General features: G+C 39.6%; 1 protein-coding gene across 1 annotated transcript in view; it reads right to left on the bottom strand.

The window, feature by feature from the left end:
* Positions 1-10,102: 10,102 nt before the first annotated feature.
* ttyh3a (tweety family member 3a) overlaps positions 10,103-16,979 on the bottom strand; it is a 28,222-nt gene continuing 21,345 nt past the window's right edge. Inside the window, exons 13-15 of the mRNA XM_042504472.1 lie at positions 16,424-16,597; positions 15,897-15,972; positions 10,103-12,359 (exon numbers count right to left, since the gene is read on the bottom strand). Coding sequence (XP_042360406.1) covers positions 12,285-12,359; positions 15,897-15,972; positions 16,424-16,597 — 325 coding nt within the window. The 3' untranslated portion in view covers positions 10,103-12,284. The remainder of the gene's footprint in view (positions 12,360-15,896; positions 15,973-16,423; positions 16,598-16,979) is intronic.

Raw genomic sequence — 16,979 nt, forward strand, 5'->3', positions numbered from 1 at the left:
CAGATAAGTCCACAAAAATGCTAATTTGTGTCATATTTTATACTATGACCTGGACTGAGATATCTAATTGTATAAAAACAACTGAAGCAGATAAAGCATAATGAAAATATGATTATTTGCCAGAAGTTTGTGGATAATGAGTCTGACAAAACTCTCATGTTTGTTTGCTAAATATATGAAGCTACTGCTTGCAGCTGATGTGGCTAAATGTGCTTATTTTAAATATGACGCTTAGTTTAGCACAGACCTAAAGCATGGAAATTCTGCCTATGAGCACCTCTAAAGTTCCCTTATTATCCCGTTATATATTCTTTAAGGAATGGGCAAAAAAAATGTTTTTATTCATTGGGATATGTGCCAGACAAATTCATGGGGTGTCTGCTGGTTGACGGGCAACAGACTGCCACCAGTAAATACTTCAGTTTATATGGTTTAAACAAACTTGTGCAGGCTGCTTTTATTTAAGTGACAATACAATCAGATGGTTAACTCTGCTAAACTAATGCTCTCACTACAAAGACACATTTAGTGTTGTTAAAGTGGTTCCTCCTCTGTCCTCAGTCCAAACTGTGTCCCCATGTTTGGGCCAAAAGCATTGCCTCCACTCAGGGTGTAAATTAAAATGCTAACCGCGTACACTTAAAAGCTCTGTCTGACTGTATTTATTATTCTGCAGCTGCTGGTATGGAAACAGGCATAGTTGCAATTGCAAACATTGAGGAAAGATAAACAGTGGAAAAGCACCAAAATAAAGTAATCACATGTAACTGCTGTTCATTCAGAGTCGCTCACTGATGTGACAGATTGCTGTGTTTGAAGGATTACTGATGCAGAGGGAAACAAATGAGCTGCAGGAAATGGTTTAAGGCTAATTTAAATCTCATATTGAATTTCCTCTCATTGCCATAGTGCACATGCAGCCTTATTATGATTTCCCAGTGAACAAAAGCACTGTAACACTGTGATAGAGTGCACGTCTCTTCTGTTATGACTTAAAAAACGTTGCATACAAGTGACAGTTTTGAGAGTCTGATCTTAAATAGCTTAGAGAAAGATTAGAGCCACACTCTAATGATTTGTTATGTATGTAAAAACCTTTCTCTTTTGTTGGAGGAGATCAAAGTGCTGCAGATCCGATTACTGTTTGCACATTCACAGCTTGCCAGTTTGATAATACAAGAGTTTTATACTTAAGCCACATGCCCTGTTTTCCCATGGATACAGCTCCAGAGGAGGGATCTCTCTCTTCCTCTTCAGTGAAGCTGATCAAGCATTTGCCACTGAATACATGGCTACAGCTAGCTACAAATCAGACCACTTTGATTGTTGTTTCATATATGGTATGATTTGAAACCTCTGCACAGATTTATTGGCAATGCTTTATGAATTAGCGGAGAGGAGGCAGAAGGTGCAGATGACTGATATCTGTTTGAACTTGAGATTTAGACACATAAAAGACTGCAGTTTTTCCCACTATACGTCTCTGGAAGGCAAAGCTGTCATTATGGTTTGTGGTGGGGATGTTTGCTCTGAGTAATTTGTCTACAAGGCTTTGGAGACGGATCCTCCGCTCTGTATCTCCCAGAGTTCAGCCTGCATGTGCAGGATGATGATATTTTTAAACTGTATTTTCTGCTGCTGATTAAAATTTTATGTATTCAGTCTTTTTGTTGGAATTGTATTCTCGACAGAGAGTAAAGTCCTGTGTGGCAGCCTTTACCCCTAAAATTCACTAAGATAGCAGTTTTTCCTATTGTATGTGGGATAAAAAGAGTCCATTACAAGTAAAAGTCCAAAAGGGCTTTTGAAAGAGTTGAACTCATTTAATAAAAATATTACTAAATCAACATAAGCAGCATTTTAATGTTGGAGCTAATTTTCTACCAATTTTATACGTTGTTGGCTGATTTAATTTACTGTGTAATGACAATGACTCTTACTCATAGATATTTAAAAACCTGATAGGTGAAATGATTATTGCCGTGCATGTAGATGGACCTACATACAGCAGACAGCAGGTAACAGGAACTCAAAAGGATCACTCATCACTCAAAAAACACAGCAACTGAACATCACACCAACAAATCAAGAACCAAACAGAGACTGAAATGAAAATCAGGGCTTAAATACAAACTAGACTGACGAGGAGATGAAGTGCAGGTGGAGATCAAAGGCAGAGAAGCTCAGGTGAGGGGAGTAAGGTGATCAGGCAGAAGAACAGGCAGGAAGCTGATTGGCTGAGACAAACTGAGGAGCAGGAAGGATTAATGAGGCTGATGCAGGGCAGGTGTGTAGCGGGAAAATGAGGGAAAGCAGCACAGGAATATGAGAGGAAGAAAACATAGCAAACTGAAAACCAAAAACTATGAAAACACAGTCATCTTAATAATAAGCAAACCAAGTGAAAACAAAGACAGACTCACTAATGAAGGCAACTTGAATGCATCTTGAACAAGCACTCAGTCCAATTCTCCAAAAAACTAAAAGAATCAGGACACAGCAGACTGTGACAATTTTAAAGGAGCAGTGTGTTGGATTTAGGGGCCATTTACATGGTAACGGTTTATGCATTAAATGTTAAACTTTTGTTGTTGTTTGGCCTTTCGTTCACATGACAACAGCGTTTTGGGGGCCTGAAAATGCAAACTTTTGAAGAGTGAAATTTTTAAAAAACGCAACCCCTTCTGTCGAAGTGTAAACTGGAAATGTGCAGATCCGGTGAGAACAGTGACATCACGGCCACACTTCGCATATGCCCGTGGTGTCAAGTTACATCGCCAACTACTGGCCTGGCATGCATACTACAGCGTTTTTGGTTGTTTTTGCGCATCTGTGTACATGACGATCATTCTCACGATGTTATCATATGAACGCAGATTTTTTTTAAAATGCAAAGAAAAAACTTTTTCCGCTTTTAGCAGGGCTGTTCTCATCTAAACGTGGCCTGAGTTGCAGCCAGCAGTGAAGATTGCAAGTAGCAACCACCTGAAACTTTTCTCAAGTGCCGAGCATGAACTCTCAGTTAGGATTCCTTCAGTGATCGTTGTTCAGGAGGTTTTTATCGGGAGCTTAATTACTCACAAAGGTCTCTTTCTCTCCCAGACAAATGGACCAGGTGATTAAAATCTGTAAAAACACTGAATAAAGTAGTTTCACACTACAAATCAGTGTTTCTCTGACGCTGTTTGGCACGTCGCAGATGGGCCGCGAGCCCAGCAGCTGCCAATGTGTGCTAACCTTTAATCTCTGATAATTCAAGATCCTGACATTCAGGAGGGTTTTAATGGGAGCTTAATTATCCACAGAGGTTTCTTCCTCTACAAATGAAATGGACCCATGGTTATATTGGTAAAAACACTGAATAAAACAGTTTTCCATTAAACAAAACAGTGTTTTTTCGATGTTTGCTGTAAAAACATGGCGGTGCAAAATGGTGATCTCTGTGGATGAGTACCTGTTCTCTATATATGGGTAGATATAAACGGTTCTTTCTAAGGTAACGGTTCTTTCTAAGGTAATGATTTTACAAATATTTAATTATACATTTCTTCCAATATTTCCCCCTAAATCTTACACACTGGATCTTTAAGTAAGAGATTTCAATAGTTCTTTTACTTTTAACTGCATCACTTCCACCAGTTGTGCCTTTACATAAGAGGTTAGTATCATGAATGAAAGTGTAATTCAGGTATAATGTCTCCAGAGATCTGTCATTCACTGAAATGATTTTAGTGATAATAATTTGCATATGTATGGTGTGGCAACACGCGAGAGATTATAAAAACACAAACATCCAACTGTAGACAGACATCCACCGCTGGTCGACCACCCAGCTGTCGGTGAGCAGTGGTGAAATATGACTGCAGGCTGTTGCTGCAACTGATTATCTTCCAGTAAAAAAACGATTCAGTATCCAAAATGTCGATCATGTTCTGTTTACCAAACATAAAAATCCTGCATGACTTGTGTCTGTCTCCATTTGAGTCATACCTGCAGAAAGATGCTGTCACTCATGTAATGAGCCGACAGCCTCAGCTTAAAGCCTTAAAGTGTTTTACTCCTGGTGTGACTGGTTCTCACCCCTCTGAATAAGACTGAGTTTAACTTTTAATTTTAAATACCACAACTGGATGTTTTGTCTATTATGCTGTCATTACATCTACATTTGTTTGTGTAAATATCAAGTCAATTCAATTTAGTTTTCAATTTTATTTTTAAAGTACAATATCACAAATCAAACATCTGAACAGGCCCACCAGGTACAGGCCAGGACCAGAGCCTCTGCATGAAGTGACTGTTAACATTTGTTTTTGCAAACTCAATCAAATGACCAGAAAGTCATACAAAGTGACTACAAAGCGTAAAACAAACATTTTGTGGAAGGAAAATGGCCCTCTCAGTATTTAGAACTTGTACATTTGATCCTTCCAATAAAACCCATTTCATGTCTTCCCTCAAACGTTGAAGGAAAAACTACGCCCTTGCCACAAATAGACACACAATAGCAAAAAAAAGTAATGGAAAATAACTAAAAACATAAATTAAATGACTGGAGAGATGCATGATGTTCTCTGAGTGACGCAAAGCATCAGCAAAGAGAAGCAAAACAGATAAAAAGGAATGTAAAATGACTGCAAAGTGACCACAGAGACCAAAAACAAGATGCAAAATGAGTTAAGAGAGACAATAAATGACACAAAAACGAGCTATTTCTTTCAGTCTGGGGGTTTTGCTTGACTTTTTTGCCATTATGTGATAATATGGATAGAGGGTTCAACTTTTCAAATTTGTTAAAAAGTGACATGAGATCTCTTTGGAGTTCAACTGTTTCAATTTGCATTCACAAAACACAAATGCAGAATTCATATTTATTTAGATTTGATCATACTTTCTACATAGTAAAGTGTAAGAACATCTTTAATATCACTTTCTGACATTCTATTAAAAATCTGAATATTTCAATCTTGAAATTAACCTTAGAATTCAAAGATGTTTGCACAGACTCTGGTGAGATGAACTGAATCTGCCTTAAACAACAGATAACACAAAATCAATCATTCTGAGAGGGGAAATAAAGGTTTGCCTTCAAATTCCTCAGGTCCTCCAGTCAAGTGCTGCCAACTACAAAGTTCAAGTCCTTGTGTAGTGGGGATATGTGATACCTGGATTATAGTAAACTCCCACTTGGTGTGCTTTTAGAGCACATGTTGAGCAGGATTAAGGCCTGTGTGCCAGTTGCTGTGCGATCTCTCTGCAGGCCATTGGGACTTGTCCCGCCGCTCCTAATCCTTCAGACAATGCAGCCTCTTAATTGGAGACTGACTGATATAGCAAAGGGAAGTCATGAAGACAATGCGCGAGTGGCCAGCGTCTCCGTAATCCCCTGCACTCTGAGGAATGTCCCTCTGTGGCAGCCATCCACACTTCAGCACATCTACACCAGCTCCTCACCTCCCACTCTGGGGTTTCCCATTTTACTGACAGTTAAAGCCGCTGTTTTGTTTTCAAGTCAAATGAACACAAAGAGAGCGACTTTACAGGGTTGTGAAATTTCACATCTTCAACTCAGAGCGCTGATGGGAGGTGCAAGAAAACACACCAAGGTGTTTGTGTTTTAATCAGCAGGCTACTGACTGTTAAGTGTTTCCTGTAATTCCACCTTAAGACAGGGCTGAGATAATGTCATAGGGTTTTTTTTTTTTAACAGAGGACATTTCGACTTGTCACAGCAGAAAAAGCACAGGTGTAAATAATTATACGAATGATGGCTTAACTCCATTTAGCTGCTTTGATTCCAGGGTTCCTTGTTATCATACATGCTGGCTCATGGAGCCATCTTAAGTCTCATCAGTGTCACATGTGCTTCTCTTCAATGACCAAAAACTGTTTGCTGTTTTAAATACCAAATATGAAATATTATGTATTGTTTATGAATGCTAAATAGGAGTGAGGCGTCAAAATAAAGGGTTAATTTTGTACTTATCAATGCTTGGCAATATCACATTTGGTGCAGAGAGTGTTTAAGTAGCGAAAACAGTTTGACATATGGTTTATTTAGGTCAGTCAGTTTCTACGTTTACATGCACACTGATACTCCACTATTATCCTGAATATGAAAATATTCAGAGCTTGATACAGGTCATATAAGCATATAATTCCATTTAGATATTCTGCATTAGGCTTTTTTCAAAATGTAGTATTTTGTTATTTGTGTTTTCGGGGCGTTCTTTTGACATGTATACAGTGCATTCAAAACACGTGTCTCAATTGGAGTTTTTATTACAATTTGCAAACATACAGCCTGCTGCCTGTTTATGGTCAGCTCTGTGCTTTGTTATGGGGGAAAGTACACAAATCTACTCGCCAACAGTTTGCAGGGCCGGGATGCATGTCCCCCCCCCCAAAAAAGTCCACATTTGTAGTCGGAATGAGAAACACACTTGCTTTTAATCTTTATGAAAGATTCTGACGTCAACAGTTTTTTGGATATGCTCAAATATCGCCGTGCCAACCACAAGAAGTTGGTTAAAGGAAAGAAAGAGGGAGGCTGTGTTTGCATGGTCCAACAAATCTGCCGCCAGTCGAAAACATGAAAAAATACGTCATGTTAGGGCAGTTTAATTAGAGTATGAACAGCTACATGTAAACTGGAATATTAGTGGAATAGTCACGCAAATAGCTTTATAGGAATGAAGTATTATTTTTTTGGTATGAGGGTAAAAAACTGAATATTTTGTGCATGTAAAGACAGTCAGTTTTAGTTTCACTTTTATAAACTCTATTCATTGTGTAATATTCCTCAAAGATTTGTTTGTAAGAAAAGGTTAAACTGTTATATATAAATAAGAAATGGTCATTTAATGACATGTCTACATTAATGATGTTGTTAAACTGTCAGATAACTCTCACTTTTGTTAGTTTACACACCAGCATAAGGTGTTATAGAGAGGTAATTTACATTGAAGTTAAATAAATGAGTCATAGTGCTTTGCAGAAATGCAAATTGTCGTGCAAATGTGCTGTACAGCCTCAGACAGAGATAACCCATTGTTATAAGTTACACCATCTCAGTAACCTAAGAAAAGTCTAATTGCTGCAACACTAACTGGTGTAAAGAGATCATGGACTGAAAACACTGTCTGACTGGAAAAACCTTGACTTTCTTCTTGATTAATTTGTGTTTTGCATGTGTCTTGTAACCATGGTAATAAGGAGACATTAAAGGTCCTGGCGGTGAGCTGAGATAATGTGGTTAAATCTCTGATGTGGTTCATTTTTAAGGTGGTGGTGAACCACTGGATCATGACAGATTCTTTGCACAGACAACTTTAAAAGAACAGGAAGGAAAGGGGAAAGCCTTGAGAAAGTCATGGAGCATCTGAGTGAGCAGAAGGAGGAAAAAGGTGAGGCGAGGGATTACCGGACAGCTCCATAAATTCTTCACTGGGTACGTGCTCCCTCTGACTGGTCTGGGTGATGCACACAAAGGAGGAGGTGAGATGTGAATAATGTGAGCAATGACTCCCAGGACACAGCTGCCTCCCTCTGAGCCCGGCCACAAAAGAGAGGCACTTGGTTTCCTCGACTCCCTCTCCCTCGTAAGCATGGCAGCAACAAAGCAGAGGATTCCCTCCAGAAACGGGACACAAAGGTGCTCACGTCCTGTGTTTGCATTCAGTGTTGAGCTGCCTCATTTATCCTGTGATGACGGCGTGCAACAAGAGGTGAAAGTGAATATTATGAGCAGTCAAAGGGAAGAAAGCAGAGGTACTTATATTATAGTTTTTCTGTTTTCTGCTATATTATTATTTTACTTCACTACAGTTCAGAAAGATATTGTACTTTTTAGTGAATTACATTTTTATGACACTTTATTCATTGAGTTTGTTGTATAGGTTTATTATTAATTTCATTTTATTGTCATTTTTTTTGGGGGGGGGGGGGGGGGTTGTTTTACATGTTTGAAATAAATATATCAAAAAATGTATGATGATCTAATGAACTATAACACAGCATTAAAGATTAAACCAGTGGTTTCTAATATTTTTGGCTTGTGACCACACAAAGAAAGCAGAGATGAGATGTGTGTTGCGACCCTTTGGAGGGGACGTGACCCATGGGTTGGGAACCACCAGAAGATACATGTAAATATTTATGGGATGCTGCTTTGGAAAATGCCAATCTGTAATTCTTGTGGACATTATTGTTTTGCTAAACAAAAACATGCAAACCCACAGGTTTATGTTCTGATTTATCATGGCTTGTGGGTATGGGGAAATTTATCTCACCACAAAATTTTAGCTGGCTAAAGATAAAGAACGCACAGGGTTGGGCTGCTGCCTGCTCTGTGCGTCAGGCTGATTAAACGACTGCGTTTTTAAATGGAAGTCTTGCCGCGTGCAGCTTTAACTCTATCGTGTGTCTCCTGGCCGTCGTGCAGCTGCCTGGCATCGAAAAGAAGCAGAGCTGTGGTCTGACCACCTGGCAGAGAGCCCGGCCAGACTCAGGAAGTATCTCTGGTGAAGGGTGGGGGTGTGAGGGTGCTGGCACCCCCCTCCTCCTCCCCCCTTCACCTCCCTCCCTCTCCATTCAGCTCCTCACCTCAAAGCATTAGTAATGCATTCCTCCAGTCCAGCAACAAGCAGGGTAATTCAATTTCCTCGACAGTGAGACCGTGTGAAATTTCATTTGCATCTCTGGGTCTCTGTGTAAGACGGGTTGTAAAAAGCTCTTTGCCTCCATCATGCTTTGTTTGTTTACTGCTTTGTTTAGTTCAGCCTTCACAATAAACAGCAGGGAGCCCAGGAGATGCTCCAGTCTCTATGGTCATCTTTGGAGGAGAAAATACCTCAAAAGATTAGAGAGTATTAGAGATTGAAGTATTGTTTTTACTGCCCAAAAATGAACGAATTTCAATATTGAAGTTGTCCGGTTGTAGTTTTTACTGTAAAGTCACATTTTGAATTAAAAAATAAAAGTTCAATGAATATTTATAGCCTAAATAAGAAAAAAAAACAGTAAAGCCTGGTCAAGATATGTTATGATTCAGAGGATAAACCAGTATGTTTTTAGGATAAAGAAAAGTCCGCTTCCTCTATCTTTTAATAATCCATTCTAAACCCCAGACTTTCACATGAGAAGTCAGTGTTCGGGGCGACAGCAGCTGGCTGGCGGTATAAAGGAAGTTGACAAAACCAGACTGGTGGCCCGGTGCTGACACTGACCTCTCGCCTGCTGTCGGCCCACGGAGGTCAGAAACACAAAACTGCCTTTCTGCTCCGCTCAGAGTCATCTGCATGCAAGCCTGAGGGTCCGTCACTGCACTGCAGAGGAAATAATACCAACACACACATATAATATCAAGCAGACATACCACTATGTCTTTCTACAGAAGCCACACACATTCTGTACAAAAGTTAGAGAGCATCAATCCTAAAATGTTAAAGGGAACTAAATTAGAAAAAGTGCATTCAAATCATCTTGAAATAAGAATTCATCAATGTTAGCTGGATCAACGTCAGTACAATTAGGCAGAAAAGTTTAGATGTGCCTTTTATATCACAATCTAGGTAGGTGATTATGTTTATACTTAACCTCCTAAAAAATCTGTTTTGCTGTGGCGAGAAACCAAATTTTCCCACAGGTATTAGCATTTCATCTTATTTCATTTTTAAATTCTTCGTTCATGGGGCTTTTGTCATTTCTCTGTCTTACGCCTCACCGTCTCCTCTCTCCCCTCTGACCCGTTTTTGACCCAGAAATCGATCTTGCCGCACCATCTTGAAGGATGTCTCGATTCCTAAAATGCATTTCAAGGAGCGAGGAGGCTTGCTGGAGGAGCCAAGAGTGAGAATTTCCAGGTGTAATCTTTAAGGAAGTCTTTTCGTTGCCTGTGAAATACAAATACACACAGCTGATAATAAAATAATGTTTAAAAAACAACTAGTGCCTCTGTGAAGTAAATGTGTGTGAATACAGAGCTGACAGTGAAGTTATGCTGCTACCTAGTGTCCGTTCCGGGTCAGGATGTCAGGACGCATCAGCTTTACTACTGGAAATGTTTAAGTGCAATAACATCAAGAAATCCAAACAATCAGGTGAATTACAGTTATGGTTTGTTTAATTTTAAAACACAGCATTCAAACTCAATATAACCACAGGTTTTACATGTACACATTTTAGACGTTGCAAAAATGATGTATAAAAAAAGAAAAAAAAGATGACATCTACAGTGATTTTTTTTCCAGAAAAAAACTCAAAGAAAAATTAAAATCTATTTACCGTATTCACATTAACAAAGCAACACATTGTGCTTGCTACAGTCTAAAATGAATTTAAAAAAATGAAAAGCAAATCAAATAGAAAAAAATGTGGAATAAGCTATTTTTTTAAAGAAATTAAAAAATGAAATGTCGATTTCAACCACTTTTTTTTTTCATTTTGTAAATGTTTATAATCTGTACAACTGCTTTGCATTACAAACAACAAAGAGAATATGACTACTAGCCAAAAACAGAAAGATTGCATCGGTGTAATAATGTTTTACGGAGGGTAAATGAAAAAAGTCAGGCTCATTTTCTCATTTGATCGCACAGAGTCAAGAACCAGGAGAGGTCAACTTTACAAAGCAGCCTCAAGTAAAGACATTTAAAAAGATAATCGGATAATAAAAGAGTCGTGCTTCACATGTTGGCACAGTTAAAAAAAAAAAAAATCACCTCTTGTACTGGTCACAAAGCACATCTAAGAGTAGCAACATCTCACTCCGCATTTGAAGGATCGTCACGCTTCAACAGGAAGTCAGCAGGTTTTCTTTGACAATATCCAGATTACAGAGAGCAGATTTATCACAATCCCTTCACAGCATCCACTCACTCAGATCTACTTTGTTATAAATGCTAAAACACATTTGTGAGACACAGCATCGCCTACGCATAAAGTTTCTGTTGGAAATCTTTTGAGAAACTCCATTTTGTCACGTAAACTTGCGTCGAGATTCTTGTGAGAGGAGTTTCTGACTGGGAACCGCTGCCTGATAGAGTGAAGGATGTGTGTGGACAATCCCCAGTTCTGTTAAGAGAGATGAGGCTTTAAAACCCAACAGGAACATGGAGGGAATAACAAGCAGTCCGGTGAAGAGGCAAATGATCTAAAAAAAAAAAAAAAAAAAAAAAAAGTCTGGAGTGTTGCCAAAGACATCACACACTACTCTGTCCTCCTTTGCTTTATCGTCTTTGTTTTCAAAGGACAAAAAAAAGTTTCTGTTTCCAGTAGTATAAAAACATCTCGTCTTTGTCAAACTTGTTACGGTTGCACTCATTTTTTTTTCTTTTTTTCCTGCTGAGACTCTTCTTGTATTTCCATCACCATCTTTGTCCTCATCAAATCCTCTGAGAGCATCAAGTTCACAGCTTCACAAGTTTACAGTCTGTGCTGTAGAATAGTGGCTCGTCAATGTTTTTTTTTTTTTTTTTTTAAATGCCACAGGAAAAAAACAGTGTCAAAAAATCAGACCTGTAAGACGTGCAATACTGCAGGAAAACTGGTCCCAGACATCGGATTCAACACAGAGTTCAAAAACAAGCCGATGTGCATGTGTGATATACAGTATGGCGACCTCAGCTGGAGAATAATGCATGTCTTGTTGCATTTTTAGTTTCACAAGCAGAAAAAAGGGATGTTGCACTTTGAAATGAATCTACTCTACGACAGTTTGATTTACGCTGCGTGCGTTATGTGAGACGAAATGTCGACACTTCAGGTAGAAAGAAAAGAGATGGTTCCTCCCGTACTTCTGTGTAAGGCAGTTCTCTTAATTCTCCCATTGAGAGAGTGCGGTGCTGTACTTTAAACAAAAACAACAACCAGTAGTAATCAGTGTTAGTCGATGAGCACTTCCAGAGTCCTCAACACTGCAATGTCTTGTTAGACGTCAATTCAATGTGACACCGTACATGCTGCGGTGCATTCAGAGAAATAATAAGTCGGAGTGTAAAAGTAAGTCCAGTTGCAGATGAATTCCCGTCACAGATGACGCTTCTTGCAATAATAAACATCGGCAGAGGATTATGGAAAATGGAGAAAATGTGCACTTGGATTTGCAGGATTCCTCAAGTTTTGCTTCAACCAACTAATAAAAAGCACATTTGGTTTTCCATTTTAAGTCAAATGCGATGGTGAAGGAAAGCAGAAGGAGGAGTGACTGACAGGTTATGAGAAATAATAACTGACTGGATGAGACTTCAGAGACGTCAGCGCTGCAGACACGACGAGTCCAGTGTTGTCTAGTGTGCTGGAGGAGGGTTGTTTGGATCTGGTCGGCTGTTGGCCAGGTACTTTGCCCGCATGCTGGAGGTGTACTGTGGACGAATAATGACAGTGACACACAACAAAACATGAATCTTGGTTTCGCTTTTTACATTTACTTACAAGCAGTACGAAAAGGGTCAAATCACACATGTCTGTTTGTTTAAAACACGCCATGTAGGATTTTCTCAGGGTTTAAAAACTGGTTTCAAAAGCTCAGTTATTTGCTGAGTGAGAAAAAACCTTTCTGGTGAATAAAACATCACAAGCAGCAGTAGAGGAGCATACAGATATAAACCCTGGACACATCAAAGCTGAACAACATTCAACAGATCAGAGAAAATCCTACACAGATTACCTTCAAACTAGTTACTCCAGAGCGCTGGAATCTAAAGGGATGTCAAACAATTCAAATACAGAGAGAACATCACAGAAACAGCTACAGACGACAAGGACATGAGAGTACAAGGAGCTGCATAAATACATAACATAAAATTTAAGTCAACATTATTTCACTTTTTGCTTTTAACCTTCGTGCACATTCATATACATTTAGGATGCACCCATGCATTTTACAGGCACAAAAAGGCTGCATTTCAAACTCATGTGGAAACGCAAAATTGACTTTTAAGTTGTAATATATCTTCATAAGTTCAGAGCTGTTTGGACAGCCTGTCGAGAATGTAAAGTATTTGCACTAATACAGGCTGCATAATACAACATGACTTACCTTGGATGTAAAAAAACATATGTGTTATTTGTAATGCTGTAACTATTTATGACGGATCACTTTATTGATTGTTTTTCCTATAATGTCAGAAAAAGGTAAAAGAAAAAATTGTTGTAATTTGCCACAGCTGAAGGTGGTCTTAAAATGTCATTTTGTCCAATTTCAGACTAAATAACTTCTACATTTACACACAGGGTTTCTACAGCTTAAAGGAAGTTTAAGAATTTAGGGCTTTTTACATTTGAGACCAATTTTACAATAACCAAAATCCAAGTAACAAGAACAGCAAATTATTTTCAATAATTGATGCTACCAATCACCTGAGATTTAACGATGAAACATAAGAGAAAAATGATTCATAAAATCTCACTGCAAATCCTTAACTGAGCATTTTTTACTCTACTGTAAGTGAACTCAATGAGACAAACCTGGTTAAATAAGGCTTAATGAGATGGATAGCGCCTCTGAAAATTGATTTAAGACATTTTGCTACCAATTAAGGGCTTTTGAAGATTATTTTTTCAATGACTGTTAATACTTTTTAAGGATCAAGGGGAACACTCTACACAGACTACCTTAAGTAAGGTAGTATTTACCCATGTATCCCTTCTCACTGTAAAGGTTCAGCTTCACTCTGCTACCACAATAATGGTGGCGGTGCTTTACAGTACAACACATAAATCAGCCGGCGGAATCGCCTATATCACTAAATGCAGTGTCAGTCCGAAACAAAATCAAAACTAAAAAGACACATCAGCTGAAAATATGCAAGGTCATACAAAGAAAGTGTTGCATTTCCCCCGTTTTACACATTCAATAATATAATGCTTAATTCTAAAATGAAGGTGTGACATATTTTACTCCTCCTCCATGAGTTCACCCTCTAACCCAAGAATCGAGACAAAGCAGATCCACATTATCACTGAAACAATTTAACGGCTTCTTAATTTGATGTTGTCATTAGGTCACAGTGAGCTCCGGGGCAGAGTTACAGCTTCACATGTTCCTCCCAATACATCTGTGGTGCAGGGGGTCGGGGAACATGCAGCCCAGGGCCACAGGAAACAAAAATCAGGTGAGACACCAGGTGGGACACTTAGCAAGAATCAGGACAGAGAGGGGAGTGGGGAGGAGGGGTCCAGCAGTCCTGCTGGGACTTGAATAGAGGGTAAGTAGAGCTGGGAGTTTGGGAGGTGCTACAGAGGAGGAACAGGCCAGCAGGTGGAGTAGGCAGGCATGTTTTGTACCTGTTAGCATAGCAGATGAGGTTACCAAAACGATCTTGAACTCTCCGAAGGCTTTAACTGCCAGCTGTGACCGCTGTTACTGTCCGCGGCAGTCAAATACAACTGTATGGATTCGCAGAAAACAACAAAAAAACGACAAGAAGAGAGTATAGAGAAGATATACAAAGCAGCGTCTAGGTCCAGGCAGACACATGGACACCAGGGAGGGGAGGAGCTCTGGAGGTTCAAGGCGGAGGGGGGGCAGGTGGGAATGATTGAGGTTTGTTCCTAATACATGGTCAAAGTTTGTATCAAGTTGCAACTTTAAAAAAGTTCGTGCATACCATAGAGTCTTCGGGTCATAAAGTGCAGGGTTGAAAACTCATCAATTGGAAAGGAGACAAAGAATCCTGCGTGCTGTCCATCACGTGTGCTCATTTTATTGACAATGTCTCGAACCTCAGATCTTTATCAAGTTCTATCAAAGCTCTTAAAATATAAAAATCAGGGTTCCCACACCTTTTAAACACCAACGTCAAGGACTTTCCTGGCTTAATTCCCTCATTCAAGGTCCTAACACTGTGTGGTTTGAGAAGTGGATCGAGGTTGATTACTGCAAACTTGTGAAGTGCCGTCCTGTCTGATGCTCCAGCGGCGTGGCTTCACCCATAGCGTTTTATTGATCTGATGCAGGCTCTGCATTGGGCCATGGTGTCCTGCAGACTTATAAGGCTCTTACCCATGGGAACCCTGGGTAAGACCCTGTTGTCTATATACAGTATGTATGGAGCTTTTTTATCTTTAAGAACTTTACCTGGTGAAGATCTGAGGACAAAAATGTCGAAAACATAGGTACAAGTGATGGAGAGTGTGCCGGATTCTTGATTTTCCATCCAACCTTCTATTGTATAAAAGACAGAAGAACCTTCTACTACAAAAATTTATATATGTTGTCAGGAGACAATTTGACACTTAACTGAAACTGGGAGCCAAAAATCTTTTGAGGAACTCAAGAACTTAACCTGCGTTTTGACCAGAGATGTACTTCCTGTGGGACAGTAACATATGTGAAAGAAGTTCCTGCTCTAGAGGGAATTCTTTCGGGAAATATTAGGGCTGAGTGTCACTAATTAGACAAGCAATGAAACACTGTGGCTGCTTCAGGCTCTAATTTTTTCTTTATATCTATTGATATTACAATCAAAGTCAGGCTTTGTTGTCGAGAAAGAGAGAGAGAGAAAGTATGTGTGTGATCGAGACAGAGGAAGTTAGAGTCGAGCAAGCCAGAGTAGCAATAGGGGAAATAACGTGATGGTTTAATGGTGGGTTTTTTCTAAAGCAGAAAAAAATGGCCATCAAACACACAGACTGTCAGCATTTTTTAATCTAATCAGCCTTATATTTAAGGTTTTCCAGATGTGGTGGAAATGCAAAAGATGAAGATATAGAAGGTGTTACGTTCTTAGTTTAGTTCCTGATTTTAGTTCCTCTTATTCCAATGTTCCTGGATAATTTTGGTCGAAAAAGTCTGATGGTCAGTCCCTCACAAAAGGCTGCAAAATGACTCAAAGGTGTTTCTATAGTTCTCATGTTTTTTTTTTTGTTTTTTTTTTTACAGGAAATGTGACACTTACCGAGGGCGGAGGAGACTCTCGTCCTATCAGAGGCGTGTTTTCGCAGCGAGAGTTTGGGAAGTTGGCGTTCTGAGCCCTGTTGAATTAAACACACAGTGAGATCACACACAACAAGCTGAGAAGTGCATAAACCTCTACACACAGCTTTGCAGACGTGAAACAATATACTGTATACGTGAAACTCTCCACATCACTTTTCAGCATACCGAGGCATTAAAACAGAGAGCCAGAATACGGGGGGGGCAGTTTCCCCAACACTGAGCTTCACTCATGAGGCTGAGAGCTTTGAGTTTCACAGACTTCACAGCTGGAGAGCAACAGCTGCATCTGCTGTCCACTGCATGACTTTCTATAGGAGAGCTTAGCTCCTCTCGGGGGACGTAAAAACTAGCTCCTGAGAACATGACGTATCTAATATCAGCCACTACTTCAGGCTGGGTTGTGAAAATAAATCATCTACCACTTTTGCCTTTCACTTAGTAGCTTTCTGTTCAAGTTCACAGCAGTTTGAAGCAGTGGCGACTTACATGTACTCTGTGACAGGTGCGTTGCTGACGGTGTGGGCTGCTGCAGGGATGGAGGTCTCGCTGCCGTAGCTGCTGCCACAGCTGTACAGGCTGGGCATGTGGACTCGGTACAGATTATCATGGTTTTGCCTTCCCCCGTGGCTCAGAGATTCATCCTCACTGTCGTCGTCGTTACTGCAAACATCCCAGAGCAAATTGAAACCATCACCACCAGAGGGAACCCCTGTCCTATCTGACTCACAACAAAGGAGCATGAAAGTGCCACATGGTCACGTTTTGTGTTTTTTCTCAGGCACATTTCGATTCACTTTCATCTCTGCTTAAAAGAGAAAAAAATAAGACGAATTCTCTGCTGTGAAGAAGATGCAGTTTTCCACTGACCTTAATGGGACTGAACAAAGCCAGTAAAAATAGCCTCATGTAATTGGTTCAGTTTCTGCAGGAAAATTATGGCCTAATTTTGCATCAGGACAATGAATGTATTCGTTGACGTTGTCATATAAAAGCAGCAGCCTGCTTCTGCAGAGAGAACATGATTCCACTTGATTCTGTTCAA

Source organism: Plectropomus leopardus, chromosome 17, assembly GCF_008729295.1.
Source record: "Plectropomus leopardus isolate mb chromosome 17, YSFRI_Pleo_2.0, whole genome shotgun sequence".
Classification (NCBI taxonomy): domain Eukaryota; kingdom Metazoa; phylum Chordata; class Actinopteri; order Perciformes; family Serranidae; genus Plectropomus; species Plectropomus leopardus.